Source organism: Parambassis ranga, chromosome 8 (assembly GCF_900634625.1).
Source record: "Parambassis ranga chromosome 8, fParRan2.1, whole genome shotgun sequence".
In the NCBI taxonomy this organism is placed as follows: domain Eukaryota; kingdom Metazoa; phylum Chordata; class Actinopteri; family Ambassidae; genus Parambassis; species Parambassis ranga.
Window position 1 is genome coordinate 6,744,869 of NC_041029.1, and position 21,407 is coordinate 6,766,275.

The following is a 21,407-nucleotide window of genomic DNA, read 5'->3' on the forward strand; positions in this document are numbered from 1 at the left end:
CTGAAAGTGGTCAAGTGAGTTTGGATTTGTTCTGATTTCAACTATAGTTATGTTTCATCAGCATTGTGTGCTGTAATTACACTTGTTTGGTTAAAATCAAATGGGCTTAGTTCTGTGTTAAAACTTTTACTGCACAGAGCTTCATCCTCTCACCTGTATGGACATGTCTAGAACTTTCCATTGAACTTCCTGCTACAGTAAAGTCCAATTCACTCCATGCATGAAATGCAAAGTGTTTCAAGTCACCTGAATGTGGTTTGACTGTCAAAACAGATTTAGACGTTCAGAATAGACGCATAAATATTTTGTTCTATGTTCAGTAAAGACAGTACACATGCATCTGACCAGTGTTTTGATATAATAGATTTTAAAAAAGATTCTGTGTGTAAAATAGTGCTATGTGGATAACTAAACTGTCTTTTTTACTCTAGATCATTCATGAACAAAGTGTTCAACCACAACATGAAGTCTTAAATGGACATCAAAGTCAAACCTCAAGCATCCAAACGAGTAAGAACTGACAAAATAAAGCACTTATTCATAAATGCTAATGAGTCAAATGTTAGCCAAACTGATGAGCTAAATACAAAGACACAAGAAACATAAGCTTACTTGTAAAGTCATGCTTTATTGGTGATGTTAATTAACATTTAAAGACTTTGCACACACTGCCAGTGCTGTAGCAGTTCAGGTGGTCCAGCTGAGGCATCTGCTGGGATGACATGGTTACCCTGGCAACCCCATTATCTCAAGTCTTAAACAGAGAAAGTGAAAACTCAGTGAGTGCTATTCAGGGATAACAAAGTGCCTCACTTAAGTGAATTCTGCCTTTCTGAACATTAGTTTGGTCCTGTTGTTTACCAGCATGACCTCATTTGATGTTTGTTGTAAGTAACTCAGACTTTTAGACATTTAGACTACAAATAACCTCACCTATTGCATCGTCTTCCAACAGCTCCTGCACCAGGTCGTTCCTGTTGATCTCATTTAAAAATGGTATGGTTATCTCCACAGCCTCCCGAGGGTAACGTTGCACCAGCAGATCCACCGTTTGAGGTCGGTCGGCCTCCTCCAGTTGGCATCTAGGGATGTCAGTGCAGCGTTCCAGGTGCCACTTAAAATTTTTAAATTCCTCTTTGCCCAATTTTTGCAGCGTTTCCAAAAGCAAACCTCTGTCCTGAGCCATTTCAGCCACCCTGTTTGAAATAACACAACACTTTCACTTTCACCCTCACTGGCAGGTAAAACACAACAAGCTTTTCCTGTTGTGGTTTGTACGGAGCCCCTCTGGTGACAATGGATTAAAAAAATAAGAATAATGGTGAATAATGAACTTTAATTCTTCCCCAACATCAGTATAGTCTTTGCGTTTAAGCCCATGCATTTCGTGTGGTGCTTTGTTCGAAGAATTACAAAGTCATCGGGTGATGATGTCAGAGGGAGGGACAGGCGGAGGGGTTAGCCGTTAGCTGGCAGAAAAAACTACTGTATGTTATTTTATGGTAGCTTTAGGTGTATATTAGGGTATGTTATCTAACAGTTTAATAAAGTGACGGCTAAGCTACCATTGGACTCACAGTGTTTTAATAACACGACATTTTGTGCTGCCGAATTTAGTGTCTCTTGCCCGTTTACTACTGATGGTCACAAGACACGTGGACATGCATTTCTTTTGTCACCAGAGAGGCTCCGTAGGTTTGTGGGGTATCACACACACACACAGTCAAAAAAGCAAAAATAGCCACACTATTAACAAACAACAACAATTGAGACTGAACACTTGAGCGCCGCTGTATTTTTCATACATTTCCTGCCATCCAGGCCTCAAACACTATCTACAGGTTCAGAATGAGTTAAAGTGTCAACAGCAAGCACATCTTTTAACTTTAACAACAGACATTCAGGGCAGTGATATGAAACCACAATGAGGAAGGCAGAGTTGAACAAAAAGTCAAAACACTTACTGAGATTGTATCCTGCCGTCGCCCCGTCCGTTTCCTCTGCTATGAGGCACAGCTGTATGGGGCTATGTACTGTAGGCGGAGCTTCTGTAAGTACAGTAAAAGAAACACAGCTCCTCTCACAATGCTTGTAACGCTTGTACTAAGTTCTCTTGCAGCCACATGAAAACATAATTTACATCAGCTCACCTCCTGCATTGTTTGTGAGAGCTGCAGCAGCAGGTCCCTCCTGTCAATAGCATCTAAAAACACACAGCCTGCTGAGGGGAATGTTCCACCGTCAGCGTCACCATTTAAGGTCGGTCGGCCTCAAAGAAGAAGAAGACCTAGAAGTAAAACATTCATTTAAAATACCCACCTCATGTCTGCCATCCTCTGTCTGAACTACTTTTGTAGGTGGAGCTATGTTGCCTAACCCTTAAAGCTACTGTGTTTTTTTACTTGCTTTTCTCAGCTCTTCATCATTGACTGATGAGCCTCATAGCTCAAATCAGACTTAATATATTTGATTAATTGAAATGCAGCATATTCTGATGAAGATTCTCAGTCACCCAGGTCATTGTAATTCAGAAGGTTGAAGACGTTTCTCTGCTCCTCCAAGCAGCGTCATCAGTTCTAGCTGCTTGGTGGGGAAACATGGTTTATATGTGGTGGAGGAAGCTCAGTGGGTGGGTCTGTGTGAACATAAACAACAGCTCTAAGTATTTCTATACTTATCACCAAAGGGAAACTGGTCCATCCAAAGGACGAAACCCTATTTAAAAAAAAAACACTACAAGTCCAATTGCATGCCTTAACCCTCTGAACTTATCCTGCATGGTGTCTGTTCCCATCAGGAATTTAAAACCATTAATGTCATCCTGCATCTTGGACAAACCATCATGTTGCACAAACTGACAGACGCTGCATGCAGCTATAGTGAAGGTGATGCTGCTCCTGCTGTATGACACACAAGCTCCCAACAACCGCACTGATATTAACATTTTTCTTTTGAGGCCAGTTTGTCTAACTAATCTTCATGCTCTTGTTGTAAATGCACCCAGGAGAAGATTTTAATAAGCTAGAATGTCTGCAATGGCCAGACTGATCAGAGCAGGTCTGCAGAGACAGAAGAACGTAAAAGTAAATAAACTAAATGTTAGCTATCTTTATTTTAAAAACACACACAGGAACAGGATCACTAAAGCATTTCCACTTTGAGTTGAACGTTTACTTCTGTTGCTCTTTTCCTATTGGCCGTGACAGAATCAGACCATCCTAAATCCTACCTTCACTGAAAGAGCAAGTATGGAAAGTGTAATGTTTAAAACCCTTTAACAGCCAGACTTGATGGTTTGTCAGTTTCTGCACATGAGACGTCAGAGAAAAACACAGAGCCATGAAACATTACAGTCTTCCAGCAAAAAGAGAAAACACATAATTGGATGTAATGCACTTAGACCTTGGTGCTAAAATAACAGCATGAAAATTAAGAAAACGGTCAGGACACTCCTTCACTCTGTTCAACATGATTAGCTTACCTGGCCTAATGTGGGCCGCAGGCTGGCAGGGGTGAGCATCATGTTAGAGCCGCTAAGTACCAGAGTGAGGAGGATCGACTGGAGAGTCACTGAGAACCACAGCAGCGTGAGGAAACCCCCGCACCATCACGCCACACGCCGTGATGGAGGTTTAAAAATAGGAGAAGCTGTCAGGGATTGGTTGGAAGGGGAAGTCGGGGCAAGAAGATGATTGGTCCAGAGAAGTGATGACGCAGAAAGGTGAGACTATAAACGGAATCGATCCCATTTCTCAACATAGGAAAATATACAAGTAATGTGATTTTCGATAAAATGATTTCACCAAAAGAATAAATAAAAAAAGATACATCTGCATGTTCTCATACTGTAAATGGCTGCCATACAATTATTAATCTACTTCATTACATGTCAGATAGTAGTTTTGCATGCACACCAGCAGGGGGAGCTATCGCTATATGGAGAAATGAAAAGTCCCCATGTTCTTTTAAACTGTACTTCATTTCCTGTAAAACATCTTAAATTTGAAAGTATGACTGTTGATCACTAGTTTGTCATGATAATGTGATAAAGTAATATTGGCATTGTAAGTTAAATCCATTAAGATAATCTGCAGGCATCAGTGGCGTCTATGTGTTTGTTTATTTTAGGTGAAGATCTGTAGGCGTCAGATGAACATGTCATCAAAGTCCCATCCACCGTGTAGGCGTACTGCCTCTGCAGATAGTCTTTGTCAAATTTCTGTCCAGCAGAGTGGTCACCCAGACAGGCATTGAGGTGGAAGGTGGCTTTGAACCTGGAGGAGAGGAGCACCAGAGAGAGGGCCAAAGTCACCACAGAGAATGGAAAGCTTTCGTCTTCCTTTCCTGGGAGGATGAACGGGATGACGATTTTATTTTTACCTAGTTCACCATGTGTTGCTGTGAGATACTTGAAATATTCCCACACACCATCGTCTGCTCGGAGAGGGCTGACTGTGATGTTTGGGATCATCTGGTCTCCAGCCTTCTTCATGGAGTTCCAGTGGTTTGGCAGATTTATGGGTCGATGTTTTTCATCAGGTGTTTTACAGTCATTGTTTTTGCGGCATTTAAAAACTCTGTGCTCAGGTTGAATTCTTCCTGTAGCGATGCCATATGCCGCACCACTGGTGATACAGTTCCACGGAGCGTACAGCACCACGTCAGTGATGGTGGGCAGAGGCAGCAGACAGCTGGCTGGGATCATGAAGTCTCTGATTGCTCCATGTGCCACAAAGGTGATGTCCACATGGTCACCGTGGTTCTTCTTCTCTTCTTCATCCATGTGTTTTTTCAGGAAATTGAACACTTCCACCAGTTTGTTGAAGGTGACGGACTCTGAGTTTTCTCTCAGCCACTGCAGGACAGTGTGATTCCTGCAGTTTAACTCTGCACGCTTTAACAAACATTTTTTTGTTTGTGACCTCATGATGGTGATTCTGTAGAGAGAAGAAAAAAAGTTTAAATCTTGAGGAATAATGAAAAGTATGTTCTTCCATTTAGTGATTTTTAGTTTTAGCACATAATTGCAGTAAGATAAATGTAGCTGATACATCAGCCAAGTGTTGTGTGTGACTCACAGTATTTTACTTTGTTCTTCCAGCATGTCTCTCAGATTAAAACTGATATCTGATTTGTCCATATTCAGTTGATTATCAATACAGGAAATGAAAGGCCTTTCTCCTACAACCTGAAAAAAAACGTTCTAAGTTCATGTGAAGTTTCACAATAAACATTTATTGTATCACATGTTGATGTTATCACATCTTTGCAACACAGCAAACAAAAAAGCGTCTGCAATGCTCTTCATCCTGATTCAACATCTGTTACTTTTAGTTGTTTGAAAACATAGTGCATTGTAAGCATGTGTTTCAACATGTTAACAGTTTGTGAATTTTCCAATTATCAATTTTAATTTTATAATATAAATAAAATATAAATCAAGTTAAATCATTTAAACTGAAAGTTTTTTTTTAATCTTACCTCCTTCAGAGCGGTCGGGCTGCTGACAAAACATGAATGTCCCAAGTTCACGACAAAGTTTGCCTTTTATTCTTGAGTGAAAGAGAAACTGTTCAGAGAAACCCCAGGGATTTCCAAAGTACATCCTCAGGTGAACTAATCTTTACATGGATCATCAATAAAAACATTCTGTTTCACAAACATAACAGTGCTGATCATCTGGTCACTGATACTAAACATTTCATTATCTTTATTATCAACACCCATCTATGGCTGGTTATACCAGATCTGCCAATTGGACTGCAGTAAAACACCTGAGCGTTCCTGGAAGTCAGCTGAGTTCATGCCTAATGGTGCCTGTAGAGGGCGCCAACTCACACAGAGGTTGGGAATTCCCCATATTTTCGGAGCAACACATTCAATAACATGACATGTTTGTATGTGTGTTATTGATGATCTCATTAAGATATATAGGTCCTTTCTTTGTTTTTATTTCTATTTATTCATCTGCCTGTTTGTTTTTACTAATCTAGGCTGTAAGCTTTTCAGTTTCCCTGCAGGGACCATTACATTTGCCAATTCTTAAGTGTAAAGACAACAATGCCACATTCCTCCATAACATACAGTCATTTGTAGTAGTAGTAGTAGTATCTCATGTACTTTCTAGAAATTCCAAATTATTACTACTATACTGTGATCTTAATAAGTTGTGTAGAGGAACAGGAAATCTGTCCATTCATGCAAACACAGTGAGCCTTACCTTAACAAAGGATGCTCACAGAGCCACCACAGCAGCTGAAACACACTGACACAAACCTGCTCTGTCTCTCTCTCTCTCTCTCTCTCTCTGTGTCAGTTTACAGGTGAGTCTCATTTAGCACGTGCAAGAAAACATGCATTTTGATGAGACGTGGATTTATCAGATTCATTATAAAAAACACACTCTCTTGTTATCCAGATGTGTATAATGTTAAAGAATCATTTCATCGTTCTTCATGTTATATTCAGTAGGTGACCATATTTGTATTATTTGTATGTAATTCGTCTTTTGTTTTTGATTTTTTTAAGAAATATTTTTCATTTTTAAATTTACCACTTCTCTTTTTTCTTCGTCTCTCCCTTTATTTTCATGTTTGTCACTTCCTCCATCCCTCTGTCTCTTTTATCCAATCCTGTTTCTCTCCTCCCTGCACATTCACACCCTCCCCCTCCTGCTCCTCCTCCTCCTCCTCCCTCAGTCTGTCTCAGCTGTCCTTGGTGCTGCTCTTTCAGATGGAGGCTGCAGTATTCTGCTGAGTAGCAGTGAGCCAGCATTCGCTCGCTCTGCCTTCAGCCGTCAGCAGACACTTTTTTAGCCGGGCCAGAGCGTCCTGGATAAGGAGACTACAGAACCCACGATCCTCCAGCTGCAGCTCAGACTGTCACCTGGGTTGAAGCAAAGCCCCGTGGAACCCTGGGAGTCGTGGTCCTTGCTCACCGGCTGCTGGTGGATGCAGAGAGAGAGAGAGAGCGAGAGAGAGGGTGACGTGCCATGACAACAGTCAGAGAGAGAGACAGAAAGGTGAGTTGATTTGTTTGTTTTGTTTATCTGATATTTCAGCTCAGCTCCCTCTGGCTGTTTATTTTTCTCTTCCTCTCCCCTCTCTGGTTTCATCTCTTTCTTAGCCTCCATCTTTTCATGTCTTTTTTTTCTGTCAAACATCCTCTCACCCGCCCCCCTCCACCACCCCAGTCTGACGATGCATTTTCCTTTTGGAGCTCCAGTCTTCTGGGAATGAGCTGCGCCTTGTTGTCAATGTGTTTGTCTTATCACATCAGTGTGTGTGTGCGCGGATGAAGCATCTCCACCCAGTCTGAGGAACAGCTAACAAATCAATCTGATGTTCACTGCATGTCTGCTCATTTAGAAGCTGTGAATGTTGTTCAGTGCAGCAGTGTGAGCGTAGACAGAGCAACACAACACGAAACAACGTGACACATGAAGTGACACAACGCACAACAGCAGGAAACTGAAATCACAACAAGACACATGCTAACAGGACATAGAACAACATGAGGAGACGCAACGCACAGCCTCAGGACACACATGACACAGTATGGAGTGGACGTGGCAACATGTGGCACAAAATGACTACAGACATAAACTTCTCATGACAAACATAACTCACCAGAAGCTAGAATCTAGCCATGTAATTCAGCAAGAGATGCTGATCAGCAGGTGGCACACATGTGAAGACATTTTTTGTGTTTGTTCATGTATCCATCAACATGTGTCCACCTCTTTGATTGTGTGTCACCTCACAAGTGTCCTGGCTTGTTTAGTCTGAGTACAGAACGTCCACAGTGTCCATCTGTTTACTGGTAGCACGGTGGCTGCAGGGCGAGGCAGCAGATGGCCTTTTCTCCTGGGCTACCTGCCCACTTCTCCCTCGCTCGGCCTCTCTCTTTCCTGCTCTCTGTCTCTTGATCTCTTGTATTTTTTTTTTCCTGTTGTTTGTCGACATCACCTGTCGTTTCATTGCTGTCATGTGTTTGGGAGATGGAGACAGAAGGTAAGCCATCTACCCTCAGTCCCACCCAGATGCTTTGGAGTCAGATGCTCTGTGATCTGTGTAACCACTCAAAGCAGCAACATTGCATCAATACAAAAATATCCTGAATCAAAAGAACACTTATCAGCAATGCATGAGAGCCAAACATGTCATTCTCTTCTTGAAGGAGTCTCCCAGCTGTACATGTTACATCTCAGCAGTGTCCATCTCTGCTGAGACATCAGTGACAGCAGAGCAGACACATTTCTACAGAGGACACACCCACTAATCGAGCACTAAATGTGAATCCTTCAGATGAAGTAACAATGACCAGCAGGTGGCCAGCATCACCGTATCTAAGTAAAAACAAGTTCCAAACTGTACAAACAGACTGAAACCTTCAGCAGGAAGGATACCGGAGTGTGTCGTGGTGTGTGTGTGAAGTGGGTCAGCAGCATCAGCTGAGTCTTCCCTCCTGACTTCCTGCCTCGAGATGCTCTGTGTCTTTATAGAGCATCAGTCTGTCTTAACTGCTGAATCCTTAATGAGGCTTTTCAGAGGTCAAATGCTCAGAGAGGAAGGAGGGACCGGTGTCTGTAGGGACAAATCACCCTTTAGTGTATGTCTGCTTTTATTTTGGAAATCTGAGGGATAGCTGCTTCACATCTTTAAAAACATCAATCAACCTGAGAGTGTTTTCTCTGCTGCAGTGATGAGCTGCTTCAGACACAGATGCTGCCATCTTTGTTCTGTGCAGGTACTGGGATTGGTAGGGTTTGGGTGGGGGTGGGGGGTCCAGTGGATCACAGAATGTGTTGCTGGATGACAGAAAATATCACTGACTAGAAAAATGCTTTATGTTTTTTTTTTCTTTTTGTCTCTCTGGGTAGTAACTGCTGAGCCATGTCTGCCGGCATGGATGACACAGACAGTGTTTTCGGTAAGACACACACACACACACACACACACACACACTTTGTTTTCTGTTTGTTTCTATTTACTTGCTTGTTTGTGAGTCTGTTTTGTTTTCGTTGGTGTGAAGCTGTGCAGCAGATTTAATGATTCACAAACATACATGCTGGAGACCGAAGTTTCTCTGTTTCAGCTTTTCCTCTCATTTTCCTCCTCCCTTTGTTCTTTCTCCATTTTCTAATACTGTCTAATGTGTCTCCTTCTTCTCTCCCCCCGAGATAATATAATTTGCTCTCCTCTGAGCCCTCCCCCACCTCTTCCTCCCCCACAGATACTTAATGTCTTTCTATCATCTGTCCTTTCTTCATTCCTCCATCCTCTGTCATTAAATCTTTATTTTCTCTCCATGTAAACTGAATTTTATTGTTTTACCATCATCTTACCACCCTATCTTCTCCTCTCCACCTCTCCACTCTCCATCTCCTCTTTCTCCCACCCTCCTTTCAGGTCTTCCTCCCCCTCCCTCCCCCCTGGGAAATAAACTGCTGTCAGCTCTGTGTGGGGGAGGGGAGACAGGAAGTCTGTATATTGTATACAGACTGTCTGTACAAACTGTGAGGAATAAGACAGAAAGTAGTGACAACAACCATGATAATACACTGGAATCTACCAATAGTAATAATTAGCAGGAGGAGCAACATCATTTTAGGAAGAACTTATCTGTTAATCAATAATCAATGATCACTGATTCATGAGAAACCTGAATCCTACAAACTGTAGGTTTCTATGTTCACACTTCAGAGGGTGGTTTGAGACCAGGTTCAGGGTTGGGGTTAGACTCTAGGTTGCCTTTTGGTGTGATGCTCAACATGTTGAATATTTGATGTAGTCCTGATAATATGAGTGGAGGGAAGAGGAGCTCATTGTGCATCATCATCAAAAATCAAAAATGCAGAATAAACTACAGAGCTGTGTGTATTCAGACCTGCATAACAACAACCCTGGTGAACCTCACTAAAACAACAATTAGCTACAACACATCCACTTCTAGACAGTTCACACTGACACTGCTGTTAATCACTAAAAATCTCATGTAAGTGCACAATGTGCGGTGTGTTGGTGTTTCAGACCTGAATGAGGCTATCCCAGAGACCGAGCTGCTGGACAACAGCATCCAGAAAGGTAGAGCCCAGCTGTCTGTCAAAACACGAAGGCAGCGCCCCTCCAGGTCCCGTTATCGTGACAGCATTAGCTCAACAGAGGGCGACGATAGCCTCGACAGGAAGGTAGAGTCCACTCTGACGATTTTCACTTAAATATCACATTGAAGAATTTTTAAAGTAATAGTTTGAAACAAATTCAAATCTTTGACAAGATTGTTTTTATTGTTAAATTGTGTGTGATATTAGGATAGTCCGTTACACTCAGCCCGCTCACCTCTCCACCTGGCAATGAGGGGTTCATCACCGTCTCCTGATTCACTGCTGTCAGCTCGAAGCCCGGCCTTCTCCTTTGACAGCTCAATGGTTAGACCAATCAGAGCTCAGAACAAGTTCCAATATTGTAAATGAAACCATAAAAGAAGACAAAAATAATCTGCAGACTCAACTTTCTCAGGTGCGTCGCTCTCCAGAGGATGGAGGAGCATCACTGGCTGCTCCTCCACGGGGACGGTACCATCAGCTGACCAACGCCACGTCTCAGGAGGCTCTGGTGACACCCAGTAGCTCGCCGTCTAAATCCTACCCTTCATCCGACTGCTCACCTGTCTACCTGCGGAGGAACAGGAGGCCCGACAGTGAAGGTACACACACCTGAAGCACAGGTTCACAGTTCTCATAACACATAAAAATACACACTTGTGTACATACCTGCATATATGCCACACAACTGCAATAAAGGTACTTTACTTACCACAGATATTAAGATGTGTGCGTGTGTGTGTGTCTCAGTTTTGGTCTCTGATACAAGCCAAGACACCAGTCCAGCTGATCCTGGCAGTCCGACCGTCGTCTTTGACAAAAAAACCAAGAGACGCTTCCTGGACTTGGGGTGAGACGCTGACATCTTGGCCAACATTATGGTTGAATGGGTGCATAAACACTAACCACAGATCCAGCTATGGAGATAAATTGAGCCTGACATCTGATTGGCCTTGGCCGAGGCCTGGAACAGTCAAGTGTTTCCTCAGAACAAGCCATTAGTCATCCATTCATCCTCCATGTTTGCTTTCGTAGCAGGACCTCCAGCTCTTACTGAGTTTTTATTCATAAATGTGTGCTTCCTCACTCAGGGTCACTCTCAGGCGTTCATACATCAGAGTGAGGAAAGATAAATCCAACAGGCTCTCTGTGGGCAGCAGGTGAGTACATCACATTCAAAGCCTGTATGTCCCATATATACCACATACACAAATGTGTTTTCTGTTGCGGTATTACGATCTCAGAGAGCCGTCTGAGAGTCCATCTCGGTCCTCCGGATCCTTCGTTTCATTCTCCTGGTTCACAGAAGGAAGGGGATCACTTTCATCCTCCGGGACTCCCCCCTGCTCCCCTAAAATCCCACCTTTGAGCTCCCCAAGACCACGCAAGTCTCACTCCCAGGTACTTCGTCCTTGTTTAATTGTGTCTTTCTCTGAACATTAGGTTGTGTAGTACCATGGTGGTGCAGCACCTGGGTGCCAGGTTTAGTGCAGAGCAGCATTTTCTTCGATACTGAAGGGTGTTGATGGCCACAGCTCTGCAGGTGAAGATGAAGATGGGTTTCTAAAATGCTGATAAAAGAAAAAACAATGAATCTCATATAGTTCCCCGCAGCTGCTATAAACACACAAACAGTTTTCAATATTGACCTTTACCATGGAGGAGGACAAAGGGAGGTGCTGATGTGTTTTAGAGTGAAAAATGACTTGTGCACTTGAGGGTTAAATGTGAATACACACACGCAGTATATCAGCTTGCTGTGGGTGCGTATCTGCGGATTGATTTTGCTGATTTACTCATCTTGGCCGGTATGATTGCCCTGCAGGCTTTTAGCTTAACCACCACAGCACACACACAAAATCACATGATCACACAGCTGTGGTTTGTTCTGTGGTTGGTGATGAATGTTCTGCTGTTATGTCCTGGAGGAAGTGTGTGTGTCTGTGTGTGTATTATAAACACAAGCACATATCTGCTTAAAAATTCTCTTATTTTATCTCTTCGGTTTACGGCTCTCTCCGTCTCCCTCTTTACCATTAAAGCTCAGAGGAAAGAGCTCCATTAAACATCCATCAGAGAGCTGCTAATGGCTCTAATAGGTTTCTGTGCACGTGTCTGTCCTGGTAATGCCCGATTTTTGTGAGGCCAATATCATACTCAAGTATAAGTATAATGATGTTTTATATTTCTGTCCTGTCTGTGTGGCCAGATGGCTCCCATTCCTGTGTGCCACAAAGCCGCATTGTTGTCATGTTCCATTGTCCCTGTGAACGCACAGGCGTACACCACACAGGCCAATAATTCTACTGCATGTTTATTATTGAGGTTGCAGTGTATTGCACTGAGTTGAATGTTAAATGTAATCAGTATTATGTCAAAGAGATGAAGACACAGAGCTAAGACCAGCAAGGACTCTAAAATGGACCCCTGAGGAACACCCGATTTAACAACATGAGAAAAATCGGGAGCTAATTTATTTAAAATTGCCTACAACATCAGCTGCCTTCATTTAAGAGCTGCATTATGTGACCCTGGCCGGTCCAGGGTGGACCCCGTCTCTCGCCCATAGGTAGCTGGAATAGGCTCCAGCCCCCTGTGACCCTGCTATACAGGACAATTGATTCTAGTATAGTGATTCTAGTATAGCTACTAAAAAATGAAATAAAATGTCATTTTATGAAAGAAAAAAGTGGAGTGGAGGAATATTGAAGAAATCCTAATGCCCAACATTAGCAGTACCTTCTCTGTTGCTTCTTCCTGCAGGAGTCTGCACTCAGTGAGGAGTTTTCTCCTCCTCACACCTCCTCCTCCATCTCTCCTCCGGTCGACTCCTCCTCCTCCAGATCCTCCCATCCATACCACACCCTGTCCCAGTCCTCTGATGAGGTGACACACAAAAAAATCACACTAAGCAGCTGCAGGATTCGCTTCTTGATGAAAATATGTCTCAATAACTGTGACTTACTTTGTTTTCTCCTCCTCAGCCCTGTGATGAACCCTCTCTGGTGTCTTCCTGGACGACTCAGCAGGTCTGTCAGTGGCTCAGAGGACTCAACATGGAGCAGTATGTCCCAGAATTCAGTGCGAGAGACATTGATGGAGAGCAGCTGCTCCAAATGGACAGCAGCAAGCTGAAGGTGATGAGCTGAGGTTTAGTACTTAATGCAACTCTAAGAAGGAAAATAGCATCTCAAATGTGTGCTGAGCAGCATAAAAGAAAAGGTCACAAACTAACCATCATGGGCACATAATCACTCATCTCATGTTTGTCCTCTCTACTTCTACAGGGCCTGGGCGTGCTCAGTTCATCAGATCGCAGTGCTCTGAAGCGTCGCATTAAAGACGTCCAAACTGCAGCAGAGAAGGAGAGAAAAGCTCTGGACAAACTGGTAAAACAGAAAGAAAAACAAAGACGAAAAGACCAGGAGCAGCGCAGGAACTGATCACGACCACCAGAGGGAGGCAGAGGATGATAAAGGGGGAGGACAGAGGGGAAGCAACAGAGAAAGGGACAGAGGTCAAGAGGGGATAATGAATGAGAGGTGGACAGGAGAGAGAGTGAGAGAGACATTGACAAATAGGGACAACAAGAGGGGAGGACAACTGAGGGACAAAAGGCAGAAGACAATGAGTAGGAAGGACAGGGTGGGAGAACTAGACAGAGAGCAACCGGGGACGGCAGAGAAGAGGCTGAAGTACAATCTCTGTTTCTACAAATTCAAAAAACCCTGGAAATCCCCAATATATAGTCCCTGACCTGGAAACCTGTTTGATGAGAGTAGAAAAAAAAAATTTAGACTGCATTTTTCTAAATCTACTGTTACGAAGGCCCTGACAGGACAAACACAGAACTTTACATTTTTTTCCTTTTAGTTTTAAATTCAGAGCACAGACTCTAACTTTACATTGATTATTTTAAGTCACTGGATTCCTCTAATGGTTCTGCTTTGTCCTTCTGGGCCTCCATAGTTTCTATAGTCACCTCCTCCTGTTTCTCGGTGCTCTCTGTGTTACATCAGTGACTTATTGAGTCAGAACCTTTGACTGACCACAGGCTGACCTCCAACCTTTCAGAGGCTGATGTGTGTGATGTCATCAGGAAGTCAAAAACATCTTCACAATCAATAATATTTAAAAAAAAAAAAAACAATAATAGTGGTGCTGTGGAAGGTTTTAGTCAAATCATTTTAAGAGGCCCTTAAAAAGACAGGATATGCAACTATATAATGATATTTATATGTGGCCTCCAGTCTCAATGCTCCTAGAAGTCGACATATTCAGTCTCATCTTTTTGTTGAGAGAAATAGTCGCCAGGAGGATCACCACAGAAGGAGTCAGATATCCAGATAGTTACAGAGCAAACTAGTCAGAGCAAAAGCCTGATTTTTGTTACTGATCTTTGGCTGTCCATGTTAAAACCATAATTTCAATAAATACATCGGTGAGAAACTTTTACAAAGGCTGTAGTTTCATTTCAGACCAAACTCACTGATTCACCAGGCTGAAAAACTCCAACAAAGGCAGAGACACCTGCAGGATTCACACTCCTGGAAAAAAATTAAGTGAAACATAAAACATTATAAACATTATAGATGTATCTCCTTGTATTGATGGCATCATTGTGTCCAGCAGGGGGCAGCACATCTTGACCCGTTTCCTACAGCCACAGTGGGGTTACAACTCATCGCTATTAGGAAACATGTTAGAATGAGTTTTTAAGACAAAAAAAAAACTGTGTTTGTTTTCTTTTCTTTTCATTACATAGTCAAAAGAGTCAAAAGTCATTCATGTCCCTGAAATTTGACCAACAGGAATTTGTTTTGTATCATAATTACACAAAATTATGTAAGTGCTCCACATTTAAAAAGAAAAATGACTTTAAAGTGAAAGAAGCAGAACAGGAATTTAACCAGATTGGCTGTAGACAAAACACTGATGGTTATCTGCATCTCACAACACAAAATACCTCAATCAGAGCAACAAACATGCATATCAGAAATCATTGCAGATTCATCCACAGATGCCGATACTGAACCTAATTTTAAAATGACTGTAGCAAAACAAACTTACTAATTAAACTTGCAGTGTTTAAGGAACGCCTGTAGTACATTAGAGTAGGTAGTATATATCTGTGTATGCTCTCATTCATCCAGGTCATTGTCATTTCCAAGAGTTTCAATCGAGGCAACTGGACGCAAGGATTGTTTTTTGAAGACATTTCACCACTCCCCCGAGTGGCTTCTTCAGTTCTGCAACTATTTTGGTTGGGAATCTGAGTTTTATGTGTTCAGGACCTCTAGCTATATATATATATATACCCCTAGTATATAATACATAACTCAGTTTCAGATTTGCACATAATTACCAGAAATATAGAGTAAACAGTATTTTATTTAAAAACATACAAACACTGTTTTATTTGTACCATTAATCACAATGATTCACACTACATAAATAACATTTTATTTTGCAAAATAAATACAATTATTTTATTCCACAATTTGTTTTGACAAATAAATATATAAATAGTATTTTGTTTTTTGTAAAAAAAAAAAAAAAAAAATAACATTATCGTTTGAATCAGAAAATAGGCTACACACCAACATACAAGTACTGACATGTGTAAAATGTGTAGCTGGAGATTTTTACAGTTTTGCTGTGATGCAACATTGCTCTGACATCATCACCACTTCCCTTTAAAGCTAATCACTGGCATTGCTCAACTTCAGAAACTTTTTGCTTCCTGAAGTTTCCTGCCATGACTCAGCGCCTCTCTCTCTCTCTCTCTCTGTTTGTTTAAGGTGCTGTCTCGCACATTCCAACATTTCATTGTAAACACACATGAACTGAACAGTAATTCACTGCCTCTACAATCATTTATAAAGCAATCCACAAAAGGAAGTCAATAAATACACTAATAAATACTCATCTGTAATAAATATCATCAATAAATAATCATATTAAAAATAACATGAAGCTGGTAAAACTCTTGAAGCATGTGCTGTCAGCTCTCTTCATGTCAGGACCCAGCAGTCCGCTCACAGTAAGTCACATGTAGGTGTTGCAGCATTCCTGTAACTTTTACAGGTAAAGTATTCAAACATGTTTCAGTAGCATGTCCCGCTTCACAGTCAAACACGCAGCTCCTCTGAAAGTGTGTAAACGTTTACTGTGATGTATGTGCCACAGGAAGTGACCTCTAAGGATAACAGGAACCAAACAGCATGTAAATCTGACAATGCTGCGTAAATGTTTTTTAACCTCTCACCTGTTAAGGTGTGTAAACACACTGATGGTTTAAAGAGTTTCAAGAGATACAAAAGGATGAGTGTGCAGAACACACTGTCAGTGTGTTGTTGCTACTTCCTGTTTGATTTTCTGCCCAAAAAAATCTGAAGCAGCAGCAAAGCTGAGAGGCAGAAATTTCATTTTTATCTGAAAATGTATTGAATGGTTTCGAAAGTTCTGCAGGCTGATCTCTGCGCTCCGTCTGCCAGCGTTCTGCTTCTTATAAATCCTTTTAACTCCTGAACCTTCTGCAGGTTGATTTGCGAGCTGCAGCTTGAGACTTTTAAAAAGCTGCAAAGAATCAAACGATCAACATTAGAAGAGAAAGAGGTTTTGACAGTTTGTAGGTGAATGTCGGCTCAGTTGCGGAGCAGGTTTAGACCTGCAGATTCTCTGCTAGTCTCACAATTTACTCTTTGTTCTTCTCCCCCTTAAAGGGTTTTAGACAAATTTGTCCTGCAGCGTCGTTCACATTCCTGCTGATTGTTTTCTGCTGATCCTTGACTGATGGATCCGCTTAGCATGCAGCAACACAAATAAACTTCTGAGATCGTTCTGGGTTAGATCTTGAAGATGAGAACACATCCAGAGCAGGAAACTGAACACAGTCCACTGACCCTGTCACCATAAAGGTTTAGAGACGTCCTGTTGGTCCTTAACTTACAAAAGGTCTCTGATCCTGCAGGGATCTTTATGGTCGACAGTAGTCCATGTGTCCTCAGATTATTATTGTGCACCTGCAGATCGTGGCCTGCTGGGGGCGACAACTCTGAGACTGCGCATTAAGTCATGACAGAAGGACCGCATCTGTGTCAACGTCACGTGGACCGCCACTTGGACTTCATAGCTACCATCAAGAGGCCGCGATAAGTACGGGACATGGGCCTGATCTGCACTGCTGTCGCTGAGCTGGGCGACCTCCTTCATCTGAAACACACAATTGGCAACAACGATGAGGGAGCAGCAAATCACAGTGAAGCAGGTCACATGCCCAGAAATCTGCTGATCCCCTCAGCTGTGACGTCACGTCAGGTGTGTGTGTGTTACCTTGTTGATGGTTGTCTGCAGGTCTCTCAGGTCTGCTTGCAGGTCTTTCAGTCCACTCTGTTTTTCTGACAAAACTCCTAGCAGCCCGTGGTACAGCTGACTGCCCGCCGACATACGGCTCACACACATGTCCTGCAGTGGTCAACATACGCACATCACATTCTGACATCGTACACACTGAAGCAGGAAACCAACAGGATGATTTTAGATCAGCCACAGATCCCAGACCTTTATAAAGAACCCAAACTCAAGACTCACCAGCGTAAAGCGCTCTGACAGCGGTTTGAGAACAGGGGCGGCAGGGATCCCCAGCGAAATCACCATCATTTGCAGGTTTGCGTTCTGGCTGGTGGGGTCGAGGGTCAAACCCTGAGGAGGACAGGAAACGGTTATTAACAGACACAGAAGAAGAAGCAGACAACAGCCAATCAGATGTCTGTTTACCTCTGTGCTGATGGTGGCGCTGTGCACAGTAGGGATCTCTTTCAGGATTTTGTCCACCAGTGTCTTTGCTCGCTCAGCCGCCTCACTGAATGCTGGTGAGGGGTTGGATGGCAGGCTGACAGGAGCTGATTGGACCAAATATGCTAATAGGAAGCAATGCAGAAGAGCGAAGGCTAGAGGAAGGGAACAATATTTAATTAGTCTATTAAGGGAGTGGAACAAAATGATATTTAATATGAAACACGAGATGTCAGTACATCATTACTTATAACCTCACTTTAGTACAGCAAATTAATTACTTATTAATATGTAAGTTTGAATTTACAAACTAAAAAAAGTCATCAAAAAGTCATTTTAGCTGCTATTATGGCTCAGTAATAATAAACAGCTCAAAGATGAACAAATCAATGAAGTTCAGATAAATTATTGACAAGCTATTTAAGACCTAACTGTCGAAATCCAATCTGCAGCCAACAAGCCTGTGTGAATAAAGTGAACTCATTTGACGCATGTAGCTTTTTGACACCAACGGCCTCCCGTATTCCCACCCGCACGAGACACTATAGGAAAACATTAGCCCCTACATGTGTAGAGCTGCAGGTCAGCTCAGCTCTTACGATCACTCTCCACCAAACCGCATGCATGTGTCGGTGTGGAGCTGCCTCTGCTGTCATGCGCTCTGCGCCTACCTGTCGCAGTGTCCATATCTGTCAGGCTGTCTGTGTGTTTCGGTCTGTGTGCCGCGCAGCTCCAGAAGTTCTCTTTCAACTTCCATTTGCACCGTTTGGACTTTTTATTCACTCTCCTCTCCTCTCCCGCGGGGTTTTCCCTTGACGGACACCGTCATAAAAAAAAAACCTCTGACGAACTTTTCAATTGCGTCACGCAAAATCGGAGCGCGCGACTTGCAGAGAGTGTGTTGCGCGGACACTCGAACACCTACAGGTGTCTTACCTGGTGAAACACGTGACGTCACACCTTTATCTGTTCATGTGCTGTTTGTTTGTTTGTTTGTTTGTTTTTATTGTTCTGTTGTTTGTTTATCAATTCAATAACTGTTAGTTATTTCTGATTTTTTTAAAACCATGAAGCATCACAGTAACTCTGACATCATTCACTGTGCTCCATTAATACAATGCGGTGCGTGCATCTTGATGACGACACACACTATACATTACTTATTACTCGGATTTCCAGGATTTCTCAAAAAGGAGGAAACAAAATGAGACTGACAAAGGGAAGGATGATGAATAAGACCGAGCCCGCCATCATTCTTCTTATCTTTTTGCATCTTAGTATCCACTTCCCAGCAGGACTAACTTTGTCAAACATGTTCATTGTTTTGTTTGATTTAAATGATACTGCTGCTGCTGTGTTGTGGTCAAATTGATCATGTTTTATTTGATTTATTTTCTTTTTATTCATTCTTAATTTGCAGTTTCTTTCTTTGTTTGCATAACTTGTCTTATATCCAAACCCCTGGCGTTATTCTGAATGCTAAATCAGCCAGCAGTAACATGATGCAGTTTGCTTCGAGCAAACTTTATTGTTAAAAACAACCTATAATACCTAATAATAACAGGAAACAAGAATTGCAAACTGACTTGCAGCTCACTCAGCGGCCACGGGTGTCGCTATTAACAAGACGTTTGTAAATACAGTAGAAATACATTTTAACATTCATTAAGATCACAGAAAAGTCTATGAGAGCTGCCGTGGTTTAGTGTCTTCTATGTTTTTGTATTCACACCTGCATTAGGTAGAGAATTCTGGTTTACTGATGGAAAGCACATGTGAGAATCTCACATTGAGCATTCAACCATATTCTACTTTTAACAGAGTAAATTGTGTTTTTACATTTAACAGTGTACATTTCAGTTAAAAACATCAATGGTGTAGGTTCTATAGGCTGCCATACAGCATTAAACTGAAGGACATAATAACAATTAGCTGCTGCTGCAGGAGCAAGTGTATAAGTAATGATTCTATTATTAATCTGTGATTTTATGATTCAGCTGCAAAAATCTGCAACATCATTATATTGAAGTATTTTATGTTCACAGAGAAATGTGTAGTAACAGTAATAATTACAATGATATCGTCACAGGGCCTCGGAGTCACCTCTGAGTGTGTGTGTGAATCAGGAAACAGAACGTAGAACAGTTCATGTTGTGAAAGTGAAGGACGTCAAATTATGGGTTGCGACACATTTCTCCCTAACTTATTCACAGAGAAGCTTTTAATCCAGTGGATTTTTCATCTGCACACAGCCTGAGCTTCCTGGTGACACATACATTTCCTGGATTTCTCAAATAATAAAATAATATGATGACACGAAAGGAAATGATTCTTTTACCGCAGACCAATTAACAGCTGAGTTACACGTTATATTAAAAATCAAATAGGTCTCAGTCTTATATTTAAAAAATAAAATCAGTTAAAATTGATTTTAAACTTACTTTTTGCAACTGTATTTGATTTGTTAATTAATGTTTTTTTACTTATTTTGGAATGAAGAAAAATACATTATCTGAAACTTTAGCATTGACTTCTGACTTCTATTGCTTTTCTTTTACGTCCTTATTCATTTCAAACCACCACCACTGCACATATTTGTATAAGATGCCGTCTCCTGCAGTGTAATGTGCCTGTGCACACAGCCTGTTCAGTGCAATGCATACAGCATAGTATTTATAACAATTTTATATTGAATACTTTGTATCACTGTCATATTTATAACTCCACCCCAGCAGTAACACTCTTATTCTTGATGTATATATATATACCTATATATCTTTGCCATGACAATAATCAGAGAGCTACATTTGTATGATGTCGACTTTACGTTTGTTTAAATAGAACATAATGGTACCTAACTGGCTCGACTCACAGCCTCTGGACACAGACTGACTGGATGCTGGGAAGATATACAGGTCACACCTGAGCCATCGCCATCTGCAGAAGAGAAAGCAGAATTAAGATAAAATAATCCTTTATTATTCCGCCAATGGAAAAAATCACATATCACATGAAAAGGTGCAGCTGTTTGCCATTTTTTTGTATTACTTATTTATGTTCACACCTTCTATAAACATTTTTGACAGAAAAGAGGAGGAGGCAGAATTCTTCAGGTTTTTCCAAAGGAGCCTGTGAATAAACTGCCTGCCAGCCTGAGATTGCGGATGACTCAAAAGGTGAAATTCCTCCAGCTGGATGAGCTCAGACTGACAAGGATGCTGGGAAACCGTCTCAGTGGGTTCTTATTTATTGTTTGCTTTAGGCAGGTCTAAATCCAGCTGCTGATCTGTCCACTTAGTTAGGAGGAATTCTGCCAAACTGCAGCTCTGGCTGTCTTTAGTGGATTGTTCAAAAGAATCTTCTTGAGAACAAGTTGATGAAGTCTAAAATTCATACAATCCTCCTAACCACGGTCCAAAGGGGGCTCTGACAGAGCCCCACTGCACACAACGTCATTGTTATATCCCAAGAAACAATACGTAGAGCTGAAATAATGGTTAGCAAT

General features: G+C 41.8%; 3 protein-coding genes across 3 annotated transcripts; 1 reads left to right on the plus strand and 2 right to left on the minus strand.

The window, feature by feature from the left end:
- Window positions 1-608: 608 nt before the first annotated feature.
- On the minus strand, window positions 609-5,507 carry LOC114440096 (uncharacterized). Its single transcript, XM_028412380.1, has 7 exons — window positions 5,482-5,507; window positions 5,079-5,188; window positions 3,482-4,937; window positions 2,151-2,287; window positions 1,965-2,048; window positions 934-1,196; window positions 609-754 (listed from the first exon to the last, which is right to left on the minus strand). Exons 2-3 carry the CDS (start codon window positions 5,138-5,140, stop codon window positions 4,079-4,081), a joined length of 921 nt encoding a protein of 306 aa, XP_028268181.1. The 5' UTR covers window positions 5,141-5,188; window positions 5,482-5,507; the 3' UTR covers window positions 609-754; window positions 934-1,196; window positions 1,965-2,048; window positions 2,151-2,287; window positions 3,482-4,078.
- Window positions 5,508-6,743: 1,236 nt separating this feature from the next.
- On the plus strand, window positions 6,744-14,430 carry samd14 (sterile alpha motif domain containing 14). Its single transcript, XM_028412349.1, has 11 exons — window positions 6,744-7,021; window positions 8,882-8,931; window positions 10,032-10,189; window positions 10,313-10,429; window positions 10,521-10,707; window positions 10,856-10,955; window positions 11,197-11,265; window positions 11,350-11,506; window positions 12,869-12,991; window positions 13,090-13,242; window positions 13,393-14,430. Exons 2-11 carry the CDS (start codon window positions 8,895-8,897, stop codon window positions 13,546-13,548), a joined length of 1,257 nt encoding a protein of 418 aa, XP_028268150.1. The 5' UTR covers window positions 6,744-7,021; window positions 8,882-8,894; the 3' UTR covers window positions 13,549-14,430.
- Window positions 14,431-16,257: 1,827 nt separating this feature from the next.
- On the minus strand, window positions 16,258-18,668 carry LOC114440112 (uncharacterized). Its single transcript, XM_028412404.1, has 5 exons — window positions 18,574-18,668; window positions 17,885-18,057; window positions 17,699-17,809; window positions 17,441-17,572; window positions 16,258-17,320 (listed from the first exon to the last, which is right to left on the minus strand). Exons 1-5 carry the CDS (start codon window positions 18,587-18,589, stop codon window positions 17,120-17,122), a joined length of 633 nt encoding a protein of 210 aa, XP_028268205.1. The 5' UTR covers window positions 18,590-18,668; the 3' UTR covers window positions 16,258-17,119.
- Window positions 18,669-21,407: the final 2,739 nt, after the last annotated feature.